Here is a 17,500-nt window from a genome sequence, read left to right on the forward strand (position 1 = left end):
TCTAATTCAATATTTTTACTTTCAAATTCTTTTCTTGAATTATTATTTTGATTATTTTGATTATTTTTAGAATTTTTAGAATTTGAAGTTGGATTTGTACCACTACCATAATGAGTCATTGAATTAAAGTTTATAATATTATATTTCAATAAGAATGGTTTAATATTTGGATGATTTAAAATTTTAGAATGAATCCAAATATCACGTGCATTTTGAGATGTACCATATATACAAAAGAAAGTTATACCAAATAATCTTATAAAGAAATAAAATACAAAATAGGCTACATAATTTGGACCTGCCATTAAACATTCCTTACCTGTATCTGATAATAAACACATTACATAATCAACTACTTTTTCTTTATATTCTTTGCTATGACTTTCATTATCAAAATTAAATATAAATAAATAATAAAATGATCCACCAACTAATGTTACACATAAAAATGGTTTAATTTGTAATAATATCATTCTATTATCTTTTGTTGAAACATTTTTAGTAATCTATTATAACCACCAAATATTTATTGTGTTAGTAATATTAATAATTTATAAAATATATATATATATATATAATAAATTAATGTATACTTTACTTTATAAATTTCATAAATTACTAAAATAATACAAACTGAACCAATTGTTAAAGCAATACCACATGGTATCCAAAATACACTGTTTACATACCAAGTTTTTCTAATCCAACATGCTAATGAACCAGTACCAGCCATAAATGCATTGCCTGCTAATGGGATAATGACAGATATTAATGAAGCAGTTGTATTGAAAATTATGAAATAACGAAAATCGAAAAGTTTAATTCTTTTTACAACAGCGAATAAACAAATTGACATTGTTGTCCACCAGAATACACCATTTGTAATACCAATATGAAATAGGGCACCTGTTGCACCACATGAAACATCTGATTGAACTGCAAATCTACCAGGTTCTGGACATAGTAATTTCTCATAGCCAATTCCATAGGTAACTATATCCATCATTGTAATTATAATAACAGATGCCGAGAAAAAGGTTATACAATAATTATATTTACTTCTTCTATGATTTAGTATACCAAATGTAAGTACATTATAAATTGAACATACAAAACTAATTGTTGATAATATTTTAGACATATTATACATTTGATGCCATTTCTTCTCTGTATAAATTGGTGCAACACAAGGCAATACGCAATTAGTTGGTGTTAAATATGTGTAACCTCTATCTGCCGAATATTTAGGATCCGATGAATTGAATAATAGTAATGGTGATGGACAAATTTCAATTAATTCACTAGTTGTACTTTTATTTTCAAAAGTTGCCAATGGATCTGAACAAGGTACTGGGAAAAATCCACCATTAGCTGTGAACCCGTAATCGGTTAAATTATACAATGTTGCAATTCTTGGAAATTTTAATGGATCTGAACAATTTAATGATGCACCCAATGATGAACAATTGGAAACCATTCTTTCACATGCTGATTTGCATAATCTTTGTGGTAATGATACACTTTTTATTGGTGTTATAGTTGTAGGTGTTTGAAAACATGGTGGAAAATAAATATCACAAATTCCAAATTCTGCAAAATTTAAATCAAAACATTTCGATTGCAAAAATGTTAAAGAGATAAAAGTTTTTTCAACAATTTTCTGATTTATATATTGAATTGTTATATTTTTACTTGTATAAATGTTTTTATAATTTGGTAATTTTTCATTACATAATGGTTGATCAATTGAATCACCTATATAATTTGAACAAGTTGCTGTTGGGTCAACTAATCCTGCTCCATATCCATCTGGTAAATTTAATCCAAATGTTTTAATATTATTATTATTATTTACAATTAAAATTATTAAAAATAATTTTAAAATTATTATTATTTTATTATTATTATTATTTTTATTAAACATTTTTTTTTTATTTTATTTATAAAAAAAAAAAAAAAAAAAAAGAATAAAAAAAAATTTATAAATTTATTATTTAATTTTCTATTTTTAATTATTTATTATTATTCTAAAATATTTATTTTTATTATTATTTTATTATTTTTTTTTTTTTATTTTAATTTTTTTTTTTATTTTTTTTTTATTATTTACAGTGATTAAAATTATAATAATAATTAAAAAGATGGTTTTTTTTTTTTAATAGGTGTGAATAAAAAAAAAAAAAAAATTGAAATAGAAGATATTTATTCCAATTCTTTTATTTTATCAAAAGTAAAATTGTGCAACAGCCGGCCAATTCTCTTGGTTTTAAAGAGAAAAATAAAAAAAATAAAAAAATAAAAAATAAAAAAATATCTTTTTTGGGGCCAATCTTAATTTATTTTTATCAAAAGGTTAAAGTTCCAAAAGAATGTTTTTTTATTTTTTTTATTTTTTATTTTTATTTTTATTTTTTTTTTTTTTTCTTTTTTACTTTCTCTTTTTTTCTTTTCTTATTTTTTTAATTTTTTTTTTTATTTTGTGATTAAATTTTTTTTTTTTTTTTTGTGAATGAAAAAATACTTTTTTTTTTTTTTTTTTTTTTTTATTATAAATAAACTGATCAGCAGTGAATAAAATTTTAAAATTAAAAAAATAAAAAAATAAAAAAATTTAAAAATAAAAAAAAAAAAAAAAAAATAAAAAAACAAAAAAATAAAAATAATTAAGATTTTAGTTTTTATTATTTTTGTTGAACAAAAAAAAAAAAAAAAAGTTTTTCGAAAAAAGCATTTCTATGGAAAGTGGGCCTAAAAGTTTTAAAAAAAGGATGGTGGGAAATAATCGCAAACCTTAAAAAATTAAAAAAACCGTTCAAAAAATCACCAATTAAAATTGTTATAAAAATAAAAGATATTTTCTCAATTCTATTAAAATTAAAAAAAAAAAAAAAAAAAAAAAAAAAAAATGAAAAAAAAAAAAATTGTTTATTTGTTAGTTTTTGTTTAAAGAAATTTATTTTAGTATAATGAAATGGTCTATGAATTTTTTTTTTTTTTTTTTTTTTTTTTTTTTTTATTTTAATTTTTTTTTTTATGAAATTTGATAACATAATTTCTTTATTTTTATATTTATTATTTTAATTATTTTTTTTTTTCTTTATTCTTTCTGTTTTTTAAAAATTTATCGAAATTAAAATCAATTATTTTATTATAAAAACATAAAAATTTCGAGGAGATATTTTTTATAAAAATATAAAATTGAATAAAAAAAAACTTTTTTTAGGATTACACAAAAAAAATCAACTCGGTATGAAATCGAAAAAAATTAACAAAAAAAAAAGAAAAAAAAAATTAGAAAATTACAATGAAAAGTTTTTTTTTACGATTATAATAATAAAATTATGTATAGCGGGTTTAAATTAATATTGTTTGGTTTCCAAAAAAAAAAAAAAAAAAAAAAAAAAAAAAAGATATTTAAACATAATATTATTTTCACATTTTTATTTTTATTTTTATTTTTAATTTTCTGTTTTTTCATCTTTATTATTTTCATCTTTACTATTACTTAATGAAGAAGTTGAGTCGCTACTTGTTGATGAAGAATCGTCTTCGTTGGCTGAAGAAGTTGTAGTTGATGATGATACACTTGAAGAAGTATCATTTTCTTTATTATCTTGAGCATCATCCTTTAATTTTGGAGGTTCTGATGATTGTGGTGGTTGTTGTTCTTCAGTTGCAATAACTGTGGTTTTATCATCCTCACCTTCAGTTGCAGTTGTAACAATTGTATTAACTTGGACTGGTTCAACTTGAGTTATTGTTGTAGTTGTGGTTGTTGATTCTTTTTGATCTTCTTGTTCTTCTGGTTTTTTCTCTTCAACAACAACATTTTCAGTCATAACAACTGGTACTAAAGTTGTAGTGATAGTTGTATCTGATGTTTCAGTTGTTGTAGTAATTGGTTGAACCTCTTCTTCAACTACTTTTTTTTGTTCTTCTTTTTGTTCTTCTTTTTGTTCTTCTTTTTGTTCTTCTTTTTGTTCTTCTTTTTCAACTACTTTTTCTTCAATAATTGTTTTTTCTTCAACAATTATTTTCTCCTCAACAATTGGTTCAACTACTTTTTCTTCAATAACAATTGGTTTCTCTTCAACAATTGGTTCAACTGCTTTTTCTTCATTTATAATAACTGGTGCAATTACTTCTTTATTAACTGGAATAACAGTAGATGAAGATGATTCATCTTTTTTTTCATTATTATTAGTAGTAGTAGTGGTTGAAGTTGGTTTAAAACCACCATCAACAAAATCAGCACCATAAAGTTCTTTAATTTCATTTTGATATTTAATACTAACATTTCTTCTTTTTAATTTTTTAGTTGGAGTTAATTCAGAAGTTTCACCAGTTTCTTGGAATTCAACTGGTAAAATTTTAACTTTTTTAATTGTTGAAACATTTGGAAGTTTTGAATTAATATCTTTCATTTGAGAATCAATATAGGCAATGAAATGTTTATCTGTTGAAGCTTCTTCCATTGATTTTGGTAATGGATGAGTGTAACCTTGACCTGGTAATAACTTGAATAAATCAGCATTGACAGTGACCAAAGCAACTAAATATTTTTGACGATCACCAATTACTACGGCTTGTTCAACACCAATGATTTGACGAATGAAACCTTCAATCAAGGTTGGTGAAATATTTTCACCACCTGCTGTAATGATTAACTCTTTCTTTCTATCGGTGATGAAAATGAAACCATCCTTATCGATATGACCGACATCACCAGTATGAACCCAACCATCTTTATCAATGGTTTCCTTTGAGGCCTCATCATTCTTATAATAACCAACAAAACAGTTTGGACCTCTAACCAAGATTTCACCATCACTATCGACAATCACTTCACTACCTTGCATTGTTTTACCAACTGAACCTGTACGATTGAGTGGATAACCAACACTTTGTGGACCACTAAGTTCACTCATACCATAGGCTTCACAAACTGTAATACCTAAACCCAAGAAAAACTCTAAAGTATCAATTGAAATTGGTGCAGCTGCTGATGCTAATAATTTACATTGTTCTAAACCTAAATTCTTAATAACTTTCTTAAAAACTAATGCATTTGCAATACCATATCCCATTGGTCTCTTTTCACCTTTTTGAATCTTATAACCACCTTCAACACCTTTCTTTTGTGCCCAAGATACAATCTTTTTACCAATACCACCTTTTTGAGCTAAAAGTGATTGAATTTTAACTTGAATTTTTTCCCAAACTCTTGGTACACCTTTATAATAATAAAAAAAAAAAAAAAAAAATAATATTAATAAATATTTATATAATATAAAAATATATTTTTAAAATAAAATAAAACTTACCAAAGAAAATTGTTGGTCTAACTTCTTGTAAAGTATCTAATAATGTACCACTTAAAGCAGTTTTTTCAGCAAAACTAACTGGAAAACCAAAAACTATTGGAGCATATAAAGAAACGATTTGTTCAGCAATATGTGATAATGGTAAATAACTAATGATTCTTTCAGTATGAGGTGCATCAATGTTTACAACATCATAACCAATTGTATGAACTGTCCAGAGTACATTGGAATGAGTTAACATAACACCTTTTGGTAAACTTGTTGTACCACTTGTATAGATAAGAGTTGCTAAATCATTTGGTTTAATTAATTTTGAATGTTTTTCTAATTCACTATTTTCAATATTTTTACCTAATTCCATAAATTGTTCCCAAGTATAAACAAATCCTTGATATCTATGTGCCATTGTTGCAGGTGTAACTGTTGTTGTTGCTGCTTTTGATGAACCAGCATCAGCAGTGGTGGTTTCAGATTCTTTACCAGATGATTCATCAACTTGACCTGGTACTGGATCCATAATAATACAAGCTTTAATGTTTGGTAATTTATCTCTAATACTAATATATTTATTTAATTGGGTGACATCTTCACAAAATACAATTTGAGCATCGGAATGAGTTGCAAAATATTCACATTGACTTGGTGATGAAGTTGTATAGACACCAGTTGGTAAAGCATTACAATGAATTGCACCTAAATATGCAATATGCCATTCTGGTGAATTGAAACCAATAATATTAACACCACTTCTTGAATGAACACCTAATGAAAGAATTGATTTACCTGCCATCAATACTTCATTTCTATATTGTTGCCATGTCCAACCCTTCCAAACGTTATCACGTTTAACTCTCATTGCCATTAAATTTGGATGTTTATTAGATGTATATTCTAAAGCTTCCATAACTGTACTAGGCATTGGAATTGTTTTAATTGGTCCTTTTTTAACATTTCCTGTTGTTGATGTTGGTGTTGTTGGTTGTGCTTCTGTTGTAGTGGTTGTAGTAGTAGTAGTTGTAGTTGTAGTAGTTGTTGGTGTTGGTTCTACAGTAGTAGCAGTATTAGTTTCTGCTGTCTCTGGTTTAGTTTCAATTGTAGTTGTTGTTGTGGTGGTTTCTTCAATAACTTTGACATCTTCTTTTGACTCCATTTTTTTTTTTTTTTTTTTTTTTTTTTTAAATTTTATTTATTATTTTATTTTTTTTATTTGTTTGTCTTCTTTATAAATGAAAAATTATTATTATTAAATTATTTTTTAATTTGTTTTTATTTTTTTATTTTTTTATTTTTAAAAAATTATTATTATTATTGTTATTTTTTTTTTTTTTATGACAAATAAAAAGTAATAAATTAATTTTATATATATATGTGTGTGTGTGTGTTTTTGATAAGGGATGAATAAACGATTGAAAGGTATGGTAGAGATTAAAAAAAAAAAAAAAAAAAAAAAAAAAATTATTTTTTTTATTTTTTTTTTTTTTTTTTTTTTTTTCAAGATTATTTGAATTTTTTTTATTTTTTTAATTTATTTTTAATTATTTTAATTTTTTTAATTTTTTTTTTCATTTTTTTTTTGAAAATTTAATTTATTTTTGTCATGTTGTCATGAGATTTTTTAACGGATTTCTAAATTTCACGTGTTATCATGGATTCGTTTTTAAAATTTTTTTTACAGCGTCAAATATCATCATGACTTGAAAAATAATCCAATTTTGGTTTGGGAAAAATATGAAAATAATTTTTTAATTTTTTTTTTTTACTTTTTGTCAGGATACTATGGACGAATAAGTTAAAATTTTCTTTAAAAGAGGGTTTTTTTATTCGTTTATAATAAAATAAATAAAAATAAAAAAATAAAAATAAAAAAATAAAAAAAAACAACTAAAATTATAACCTATTAAATCAATTCAAACTTCTTATCAATCTAAAAAATAATATTATCATATAATTTTTTAAAATAGTAATAAAGAAAAATATTTATGAAAAAAGAAAAAAAAACTTTTAACATTTTTCGTTCTTAAATTTTTTTTTTTATTTTTAATTTTTCTATTTTTTTTTTTTTTTTAAGGAAGTTTATTTTTATTTTTATTTTTAACCACAAAATTGTAGAATAACACATTCTGAACATGGTTTCGATTTCTCAATTCAATTAAATGAAGATGGAAAGCTCACTAGATTTTCCTAATACTTGAAATAACCAAACCTAAAATGGAAAAAAACAAAAATAAAACGAAAAAAATTTTCATTTCAATATTTGAATATTTTATTTTTTGTTTAATGGTTAATTGAAAATTTGGTTATCATTATTAAAATTATCAGCAGTTGGTACATTAGAATTTAGATCGATTGCAGAACCAGTTAGAACAACAAGAGATATTAATGAATTTAAATATATTCAAGCATCAGTTACATCAATTAATCCAGAAAATAATAGTGTACTGGTGAAATCAACATTTCATAATGAGAAACCATTCGAGATGAAATATGATAAATTAGTGATTGGTGTTGGTAGTAGAAATAATACGTTTGGTATTAAAGGTGTTGAAGAGAATGCCAACTTTTTAAAAGAACTTCATCATGCCAGAGAAATTCGTCAAAAGATTATAGAATGTTTTGAACGTGCATCATTGCCAGATGTTTCAACTGAAGAACGTGAAAGACTATTATCGTTCGTTATCGTCGGTGGTGGTGCGAGTAAATGAGGTGAAAATCATTCTATTGGAGGCATCGGGTAAAATCTTGAGTACATTCGACCAGAAGTTGGTGAAAAAGGCATTGAATACTTAATGATGGGTAATCGTTATTAGTTTGGTCAACTGGTATAGGTCAACATCCACTTGTTAAAAACTCATCATTTGAAAAGGACAGCCATGATAGAATCATTGTTGATGATCATTTACGTGTTAAAAACTATTCAAATGTTTTTATTAAAAATAGATTTAAAATAAAAAAAAACACCAAAAAAAATTAATTTGTTTGCTTTGGTATTTTTTTGATGCCAATAAAATAATCCAGATTTAATTGATTTATTATTTTTGATTTAAAAAAAAAAAAAAAAAAATGTTGTAACAACTATTTGATTAAATTTTTTTATTCTTTTCTGTCTTTAATCTTTTTTTAATACCATAATAAAAAAAAAAATATTTTTTTATTTTTTTTTAATTTTTATTTTTTTCGTTCGTTTTTCACAATTATTTTTTTTTTTTATTTTTTATTTTTTTTTTTTTTTCAACTATTTTTTTACATTATTTATACAATAATTACTTTTTTTTTTTTTATTATTTTTAAAAAATGGTACAACCAAATGTAAATAAAAAAACAAATAATAATAATAATAAAGTTATTACAAAATCGATTCATTCAAATAAAGGAAAATTTGAATTGAAAAAGAAACCTGTACAATTACAACAAATATCAAATGATAAAATTAATGATAATAATAATTTAAAAAATCAATTAGAAATTCCAAAAGAAATTCCAAAAGAAATTAAATTACAAAAAGAATCATTACCAGTATTTACAGCAAAAGATGCACTTTTAAAAAATTTTAAAGAACATTCAACTGTTATTATTATATCTGAAACTGGTACTGGTAAAACAACTCGTAAGTTTTTATATATATGTATATATTTTAAATTTTTTAATAATATGTTTGTAAAAAAAATAAACAAAAAACAAAAAACTAATTTAAAAATAAATAAAAATAAAGAAATACCACAATATTTATATGAAAATGGGTATAAAGATAATGGTATAATTGCAATTACACAACCAAGAAGAGTTGCAGCAGTATCAATTTCGAAAAGAGTTTCACAAGAGATGGGAGTTGAATTAGGTGATCAAGTTGGTTATTGTGTTAGATTTGATGATAAAACCAATGAAAAAACCAAATTAAAATATATGACAGATGGTATGTTAGTTAGAGAGGCAATGTTAGATTCATCATTATCGAAATATTCTGTGATTATATTGGATGAGGCACATGAGCGTACATTAAATACTGATGTTTTATTTGGGTTATTAAAATCGATTCAAAAGAGAAGAGAAAAGAAAAACCCATTAAAAATTATTATCATGTCTGCGACATTAGATGCTGAATTATTTTCACAATATTTTAATAATGCACCAGTGTTATATATTGAGGGTAGACAATTCCCAGTGCAAATCTATTACACTGAGGAAATTCAAAAAGATTATGTTGATGCAGCATTAATTACAGTATTACAAATTCATATAGCTCATTTAACAGATAAATCAATTAATAAAGAAGAAGAGGAAGATGGAGGAGACATTTTAGTATTTTTAACAGGTCGTGATGAAATTGAAAATCTTGAAAAACTTTTATTAGATAGAATACCACGTTTACCAGTTGGTTCAAAAGATTTAATAGTTTGTCCAATCTTTTCAGCATTACCACAAGAGCAACAAATGAAAGTTTTTGAGAAAGCTCCAAAAGGAAGTAGAAAAGTGATTTTAGCAACAAATATCGCTGAAACTTCTTTGACAATCAATGGTATTCGGTATGTTGTAGATAGTGGTGCTGTGAAATCTAAAATTTTCAATCCGAAAATTGGTATTGATTCATTGAATATTATACCGATTTCAAAGGCATCAGCAAAACAAAGAACTGGTAGAGCTGGTAGAGAATTCGAGGGTAAATGCTACCGTTTATATACTCAAGAAACTTTTGAAAAATTAGATACCTCTTCAATACCTGAGATTAAACGTTCAAATATTGCAAATGTTATATTACAATTGAAAACCATTGGCATCAATGATATTTTATCATTTGACTTTTTAGAATCACCACCGGTTGCATCGGTTATAAAATCATTGGAACTTTTATTTTGTTTAGATGCAATCTCTGATAATGGATCATTGACAGAGTTGGGTAAAAAAATGGCATTATTCCCACTAGATCCAATGTATAGTAAAACTTTAATTAAATCCATTGAATTTGAATGTTCAGAAGAGGTTTTAATAATCATTAGTATTCTATCGGTTGAATCTATATTTTTCACACCAAAAGAAAAGAAAAAAGAAGTTGAGGATGTAAAGAAAATCTTTTTCTCACCAGATGGTGATCATATAACATTTTTAAATGTTTTTAGAGAATTTCAAAAATCAAAACCTCAACAACAACAACAATGGTGTTTTGATCATTTTATAAATTTAAAATCAATGATTAAAGTTTTAAATGTTTTTGAACAATTGGTTAAATATTGTATCTCTTTAAAATTACCAATAGTTTCTTGTGGTTCCGATTTCGATCGTATTAAAAAATCATTTATTGGTGGTTTCTTTTTAAATACTGCAATTTTACAACCTGATAAAAAATATAAAACAATGGTTGATAATAAAGAAATTCAAATTCATCCAACATCTTTCTTATTCGATCAAAAACCTCAACATATTCTCTATAATGAATTAACAATCACTACAAAAGCTTTTGCTAGAAATATTATACCAATTGAAGGTAGTTGGTTAGCTGAAATTTGTCCAAAATATTATGGTACAAGATTAACAAAACAACAACAACAACAACAACAACAAAATTCAATTCAATCAATTGATACTTTTAAAAATTAATTAATTAATTAATTAAATAATAATAATAATAAAAAAAAAAAAAAAAAAATTATCTAAACATTATATAATATAGTGTAAACATCCAAAATAAAAAAGTAAATTTATAAATGTTTAATTTGGATTTTTATTTTTATTTTTTTTTATTTCTTCATTATCTGAATATTCACTTGAGCTATTGAGCCATTATTAGTTGATTGAGAAATAACTCTTTTTAAATTATTTATAAAAGGATCAACAACCATGGGTTGAGAGTTGAATTAAAAATTTTTTTTTTTTTTAATTTTATAGTTTAATTTGTGTATACCAAATGTATCTATCCACTTTGATTTTTAATTTTTATATGTTTTTTTAAAAACAGTGTCGTTTTCAGATTAATTAAATTGTAGGTGAATTGAAACAATTTACGAAATTATACTTTTTTATCTGAAACAATAATCTTTGGTAATTAAAGAATTTAGGAGGAAATTATAAATTATAATATTATAATATTTTTTTTTTTTTTTTTTTTAATATTAGTACTTCCTTTTTTTTTAGTGAATATATCGAGTTGAGCGATTGGTTGTAATTTGAAGAATAGGCATTAATATTATTATTTATTATTTATTTGTATATGAATTTGTGGATGTAAAACAAATGTCATTTAACTGAGATGTGGCAACACCAAAATAATTGACTTTGATCACTTCCTCCATTGAATGGTAGTGAAGATTGGCGGCGGAACTGGATCATATCATATGATCCAGTTCCGCGGCAAATCTTCAATATGAAACAATGGCAGAGATGATCAAAGTCAATTATTTGGAATTGAAATTTCAGCATTAAAGTGATGTGGTTTATTTTAAAAAATCTTTTTTTTTTTTTTATCCTTTAAAGTTTTTATTTTATTTTATTTTTTTTTTTTTTTTATTTTGAAAGTTTTTTTTGGATTTTTTTTATTTTTTTTTTTTTTTAAATTTTTTTAATAATTTTAAAAATGTTAAAAAAAAAACAAAAAATTAATAATGATATTAATAATAGAATATTTTCTAATTATTTAGAATTACAAATTATATTAAAATTAATTGATTATTTATTAATAAAAAAGAAAATAATAAATGATAATAATAATAATAATAATTTAAATTATTATTCAATTAAAAAATTATTTTTAAATGAAAATGAAATTTTAATTTATTCAAAAGTTTCAAAAAGATGGTATAATACAATATCATTAGTTATTTCAAATAATATTTTAGATAATGAAAATAATTATAATAATTTAAAAAATTGGTTTAAATTAAATAATGTAGAAATGATTACATTTAAGAGTTTTAAATTAAAAATAAATCAAAATTATTCATTAATTAAAATTGAAAAGAAATTATTAGATAATTATTTTTTAAATCAAGTTTTAATAATAAATTATGAAAATAATTATTATAATCACTATGAAAAGAAAAGAATTTTACCAACTATTGAAAAATTATTAAAATTTAAAAAATTAATATTTAATATTGATTTTAATGAAAATATTCAAAAGTTTATAAAAGAATTTCAAAATGAAGAAAATATAAATAATAATATTGATTATGATAAAGTTATATTTAATAATAATAATGAATTTAATTTTAATATATTATTAGATATTGATTCAAATCAATTAAAAGCATTTGATAATTATAATTATGATCAAAACGAATTAAATTGGAATAAAATTATAAATGTTAATAAATTAAATATATTGGGTGGTAATAATATTGATAGTTATGATAATAATAATCATAATTGTTATGATTATGAAGAAAAAATTGATTTAAAATATATAAACCAATACTTTTTACCAAAGTATTTAAAATATGATGCAAATTCAATAAATTATGATGATGAAATGGTACATATGAATTATTCACCAATATTTTCATCAAATTTAATTGGTAATCAAATTAAATCAATTAAAATTAAATCAAATGACCATGTTGAACCATTTTATTTAAAAAATTTAGGTCAATTATTGAATTTACAAACTTTATCAATACCAATTTCATTTCATGAAATTATTAAATATTTAGAATATAATTTAAATCAAGATCAACATAATAATAATAATAATAATAATAATAATAATAATAATAATAATAATAATAATAATAATAATAATAATAATAATAATAATAATTGTAATGAATATTATCCAAAATTTAAAAATTATTTAAATATTTTAAATGATTGGAATGAAATGATTGAATCATTTATAAAATTAATAGAATTAAAAAATTTAAAAAATTTAACTTTAATAAATTTTTGTGATAATGGTTTAAATTGTTTTAGTTCATCAAATTTTAATAAACTTGAAAATTTAAATTCATTTCAAATTATTATAAATTCATTAAATAAATTAATGAAATTTTCAATTAATAATTTAAATTGTTTAAAATTAGTAAATTTTGATTTTATTATTAATTCAAAATTGTTTTTATCAGAATTAGAAAATAATGACAATAATTCAAAAAAATTAAAAATTTTAATTTTTAAATTTAAAAATATATTAAAAGATTTTGAAAGTGTTGAAAAATGTAATTTTAATTTAAATAATATTAAATCAATGTTTGATTATTTAATTTCTAAAGTTTTTACATCACCAAATTCTACAATAAATCATTTTAAAATATCAATTTATAATGATTTACAATTTCAATTAATAAATTATTTTTTTACAACCCTATTAAAATATAAAGATCAACTCAACAATAATTTATATTCAATCTCTGTTTCATTCAATAAAAAAATTCAGTTTAATCAATTAATTAACTTTATTAATTCATTATCTTTTTCAAAAAAAGTTAAAGAATTTAATTTAAAAAATTTAAATAATATAAAAATTAATCAAAAAATGACTCTTATTGAAAATGTAAAAATAAATATAAAAAATAAAATAAAGTAAACTAAATTTAAAATTATTTTTCCTTGTGTATTTTTAAATATTATTTCTATTTTTTTTATTTTTTTTTTATTTTTTTTTTTAGATATTTGATAGATCCAAATTTCTGAAAAAATAATGTTTATTTTATTTTATTTTTTTTTTTTTTTTAGATTTTTTAAAATTTGTTGGATTTTATAATAGATTTTATGTGATATAATTTTAGATTTATATCTTAAATAAATTAATCCACAATTACTCTATTTGGTAGGTCTATTTTTGGTATACAATTATCTTTTGATTATTTGATTTTTAATTGAGAATAATATTGTAATCTAATGTTGCATCTTGAATTTTTTCATCACTGTATATTTTGATTAAAAATCCATGTCCATATCTGGTGTAATATCAATAGTTTTTATATGGAAAATGTCTAGGGAAGGTCAAAGTTTATAGTTTATGAAATTTTGAATTGAAGGGAGGGATATTATTGTAGACATTAAGTTTTTTTTTGTATGAAAAGCATGCTTAATTTCCGAAGTTCGGATTTTAGAAGTTCCATAAAAAAGCTCCCTGTCCGGGAATTGAACCCGGGCCTTTCGCGTGACAGGCGAAAATCCTCACCACTAGACCAACAAGGATAGTTGATATTTTTTTTTATTAAACAAAATTTTTATCAAAAATAACAAAAAGGATAATCTGTGAGAGATTGATGGCTAGTTAAGACTTTAATAGGGATTGATAATTTCTATTGTAATAAATTATCCAACATGAGAAATGGTGTCTTATCTTATAATCACCAATATTTATGGTACATTCTCGATCATTTTATCAGGGTTATATAGTATCATGAAACACAACCAAATAGTGAATTTTAAATAAATCCCTGAATCTGTCAAACATTTAGATAGGTTATGTATTCAATAGATATAAGGTTAGATGATATACCAAAATAATTTAAATGTGTCACAATAATGAAATTGTTCCCAATACTAATTCGAAAGAATAGAAATGGTAGAGGGTGGTAGGTTTTGGTGAAAAGCAATTTTTGAAATTTTCAAGAATTTATAAACAAATAATATATGAATTCATTATCCACTGTCCAAATTACTTCATTTTAGAAGCTTATTAAAACACTTTTTTACTCGTTAATTCTTCAAATTATTTAAAAAAATTCCACATTATTTCAAATAGAGAAACACCGTGGGTGTTAATGTTTTTTTTTTACAAATAAAGAAATAAGAATATCCTGATTTTAATTTTGGAAGAGTCTTAACCAATAATTTGGTAATTGAAGTTCGGATTTTTAAATTTCTCAAAAAAAGCTCCCTGTCCGGGAATTGAACCCGGGCCTTTCGCGTGACAGGCGAAAATCCTCACCACTAGACCAACAAGGATAGTTGATGTTTTTTTTTTTTTATTCAAAATTTTTATCATAAATAACTTTGTTCTACCCATTTAATAATTAAAATACTTACAAGACCCTTTGTTCTACCCATTTAATTAATTACTAAAATGGGACAAATTTCGAAAGAAATAAAGTCACTAAAAAATATTATTGTTTAAAAATTATTTTTTTTAACACAATTAAATAAGCTAGGTTGTTTATTAAAAAAAATTAATAAATCTCTAAAAAAATAAGGCCAATTGGAAATTTGACCATGTATAAAAAATATAAAAAAAGAATGTATTTTAAAAAAAGAAAACCAAATAATTTAATCATCCAACTCCAACAAAGTTATTCATCATTAAGATATTATTATAAATAATAATGAAAAAAAGCAAAAAAATTAAAGATTATAAATACATTTTTTTTTTATTTTTTTTTTTATTAATAAATAAATAATTATATTCCGGGTATTGAATCTATGTAATCTCCTATTAAAATGATTTGTATATTTGTTTGTAATAGGGAAAAAAAAGAATTCCAGGAGAGGAAGTTTTCTTTTTTTTTTTTTTTTTTTCTTTTTTTTTATAAAAGTTATATATGAATTATTATTATTATATTATTATTATTATTATCAATATTTATAATTATTTTATAAATAGAGAATGGATATAAGTTGTAAAGGAGGGGGATATATATAAAAAACAATCATTTGTTTTTTTGTTTTTTTTTTTTTTTTTTTTTTTAGGTTTGTTGATTATTATATAGAATTATGTAAACTATTTAAGATATTGAAAAAAAAAAAAAAAAAGTTTTTTAAAATATAATTTTATAATTATTTTTCTTTAACTTTTAATTTTAATTTCTTTTCTAAATTTAATCTAATTTGAGAGATTTCTTTTCTTTCATGATCTAAAACCTTTACTTTTTCATTTGTATATTTATCTAATTTTCCAGATTTTTTTAATTCCAATTGTTTTTTCTTCTTTTTCGATTCTTCTTGTTTCCATTGAGCCACGACTATACCTTCGTTCATAACACCGATTCTAGAGTTTTTAATTGTATCCAACCACATTCTAACCAACATTGGTTGTAATAAACAAACGATATCGATGAGTTCATTACTTTCTTCGGTGGTAACTTCTCTAATGGATTTGACAGCAGATGAAAGAGTATTCCAAATTGACCAAGTAACATCACCAATTACCCTTGAATTCAAGGAACCATCGACACCATGTGATGCTTGCCAACCCAGATCCTTCATTCTACCATGTACACCCTTTGAATATTTTGAACCTTTAAAATTATCCATAAATTGTTCCCATGTAATCTTATTAATATTCTTTTTTAATACAATCATATCATCGATTGTACTATTATCAATTTTTCTAACTTCTTTAGTTTCTTCAAAATTAATATTACTATTTTCACCAAAATCATAATCTTCTTTTTCTTGTTTTTCTTCTTCCTCTTCTTCTTTTATTAAATTATTAATATTGTTGTTGTTGTTGTTGTTGTTGTTGTTGTTGTTGTTGTTGTTGTTGTTGTTGTTGTTATTAGAATTACTAATATTGCTTGATGTAGAATTTACACTATTATTTAAATTATCTTCCCAACCATCTTCGGCTAATTCGAATTGTGTTGTTGTTGATTCGGTATTATCATCGTTTTTATCGTTAATATCTTCATTATTATTAATATTATTGTTATTGTTATTATTATTATTGTTATTGTTAAAATTATTATCGGTAATTTTATTATTATTATTATTATTATTATTATTATTATTATTATTATTATTATTATTATTATTATTATTATTATTATTATCATCGTAAAAATATTTTTGTTTAATATAATTTAACCATTCAACTTCTAAAGTATTAATAATTGTAGTAATTATACCCAATCTTTTATTTGGATCTAATGGTGATGTTGAAAGTAAATCGATATCTTGTTGTTCAAATAATTGTTCTTTTAAAATTAAATTTGCTCTATTGATAAAAATTGGTTTAACTTTTAAATTTGATGCCGCTCTCTTTAAAATATCCAATTCACCAAGTACACGAGCATTCTCTGTTTGATTTTGTTTAATTAAAAATTCTTCGGTTGTCGATAAAATCCATTCCCAATCGAGCCATAATTCACTCTCTCTAATTTTATATTCTTCTTCGGATACTTTATTCTCTTCAATACCTTTTAACCAATTTGTTAATGATGATATTAAACTATTAAATATTTCTGGTGTCCAACTACCATTTGAATTACTTGGCGACGATGATGAAGATGTTGGTGTATTTGATC

The 17,500-nt window shown here is 22.4% G+C and overlaps 5 protein-coding genes, 2 non-coding genes and 1 pseudogene across 7 annotated transcripts in view; 3 read left to right on the top strand and 5 right to left on the bottom strand.

Moving 5' to 3' along the window:
- fslB (G-protein-coupled receptor family protein) overlaps positions 1–1,924 on the bottom strand; it is a gene marked incomplete at both ends in the record, with an annotated part of 2,021 nt that extends 97 nt beyond the window's left edge. Inside the window, 2 exons of the mRNA XM_641453.1 lie at positions 1–506; positions 599–1,924. The exon at positions 1–506 is cut by the window's left edge and continues 97 nt beyond it. Of these exons, the coding sequence (XP_646545.1) occupies positions 1–506; positions 599–1,924 (1,832 nt within the window). The remainder of the gene's footprint in view (positions 507–598) is intronic.
- A 1,534-nt stretch (positions 1,925–3,458) lies between these two features.
- DDB_G0270106 (hypothetical protein) lies at positions 3,459–6,474 on the bottom strand (the record flags this gene model as incomplete). Its single annotated transcript, XM_641454.1, has 2 exons — positions 3,459–5,233; positions 5,325–6,474. 2 exons carry the CDS (start codon positions 6,472–6,474, stop codon positions 3,459–3,461), a joined length of 2,925 nt encoding a protein of 974 aa, XP_646546.1.
- Positions 6,475–7,643: 1,169 nt separating this feature from the next.
- On the top strand, positions 7,644–8,272 carry DDB_G0270108 (annotated as a pseudogene; the record flags this gene model as incomplete).
- Positions 8,273–8,615: 343 nt separating this feature from the next.
- Positions 8,616–10,913, top strand: dhx33 (DEAD/DEAH box helicase; the record flags this gene model as incomplete). The annotated part of the gene is made up of 2 exons (XM_641456.1): positions 8,616–8,928; positions 9,034–10,913. 2 exons carry the CDS (start codon positions 8,616–8,618, stop codon positions 10,911–10,913), a joined length of 2,193 nt encoding a protein of 730 aa, XP_646548.1.
- A 973-nt stretch (positions 10,914–11,886) lies between these two features.
- On the top strand, positions 11,887–14,010 carry DDB_G0270732 (hypothetical protein; the record flags this gene model as incomplete). Its single annotated transcript, XM_641457.1, has 4 exons — positions 11,887–13,465; positions 13,520–13,800; positions 13,927–13,949; positions 13,983–14,010. 4 exons carry the CDS (start codon positions 11,887–11,889, stop codon positions 14,008–14,010), a joined length of 1,911 nt encoding a protein of 636 aa, XP_646549.1.
- Positions 14,011–14,378: 368 nt separating this feature from the next.
- Positions 14,379–14,450, bottom strand: tRNA-Asp-GUC-5. The gene has a single exon. It is a non-coding gene; the product is annotated as a tRNA-Asp (tRNA).
- A 684-nt stretch (positions 14,451–15,134) lies between these two features.
- On the bottom strand, positions 15,135–15,206 carry tRNA-Asp-GUC-4. The gene has a single exon. It is a non-coding gene; the product is annotated as a tRNA-Asp (tRNA).
- Positions 15,207–16,031: 825 nt separating this feature from the next.
- Positions 16,032–17,500, bottom strand: part of DDB_G0270112 (hypothetical protein) — a gene marked incomplete at both ends in the record, with an annotated part of 1,611 nt that continues 142 nt past the window's right edge. Inside the window, one exon of the mRNA XM_641458.1 lies at positions 16,032–17,500. This exon is cut by the window's right edge and continues 142 nt beyond it. Coding sequence (XP_646550.1) covers positions 16,032–17,500 — 1,469 coding nt within the window.

This window comes from Dictyostelium discoideum, assembly GCF_000004695.1.
Source record: "Dictyostelium discoideum AX4 chromosome 1 chromosome, whole genome shotgun sequence".
Classification (NCBI taxonomy): Eukaryota; Evosea; class Eumycetozoa; order Dictyosteliales; family Dictyosteliaceae; genus Dictyostelium; species Dictyostelium discoideum.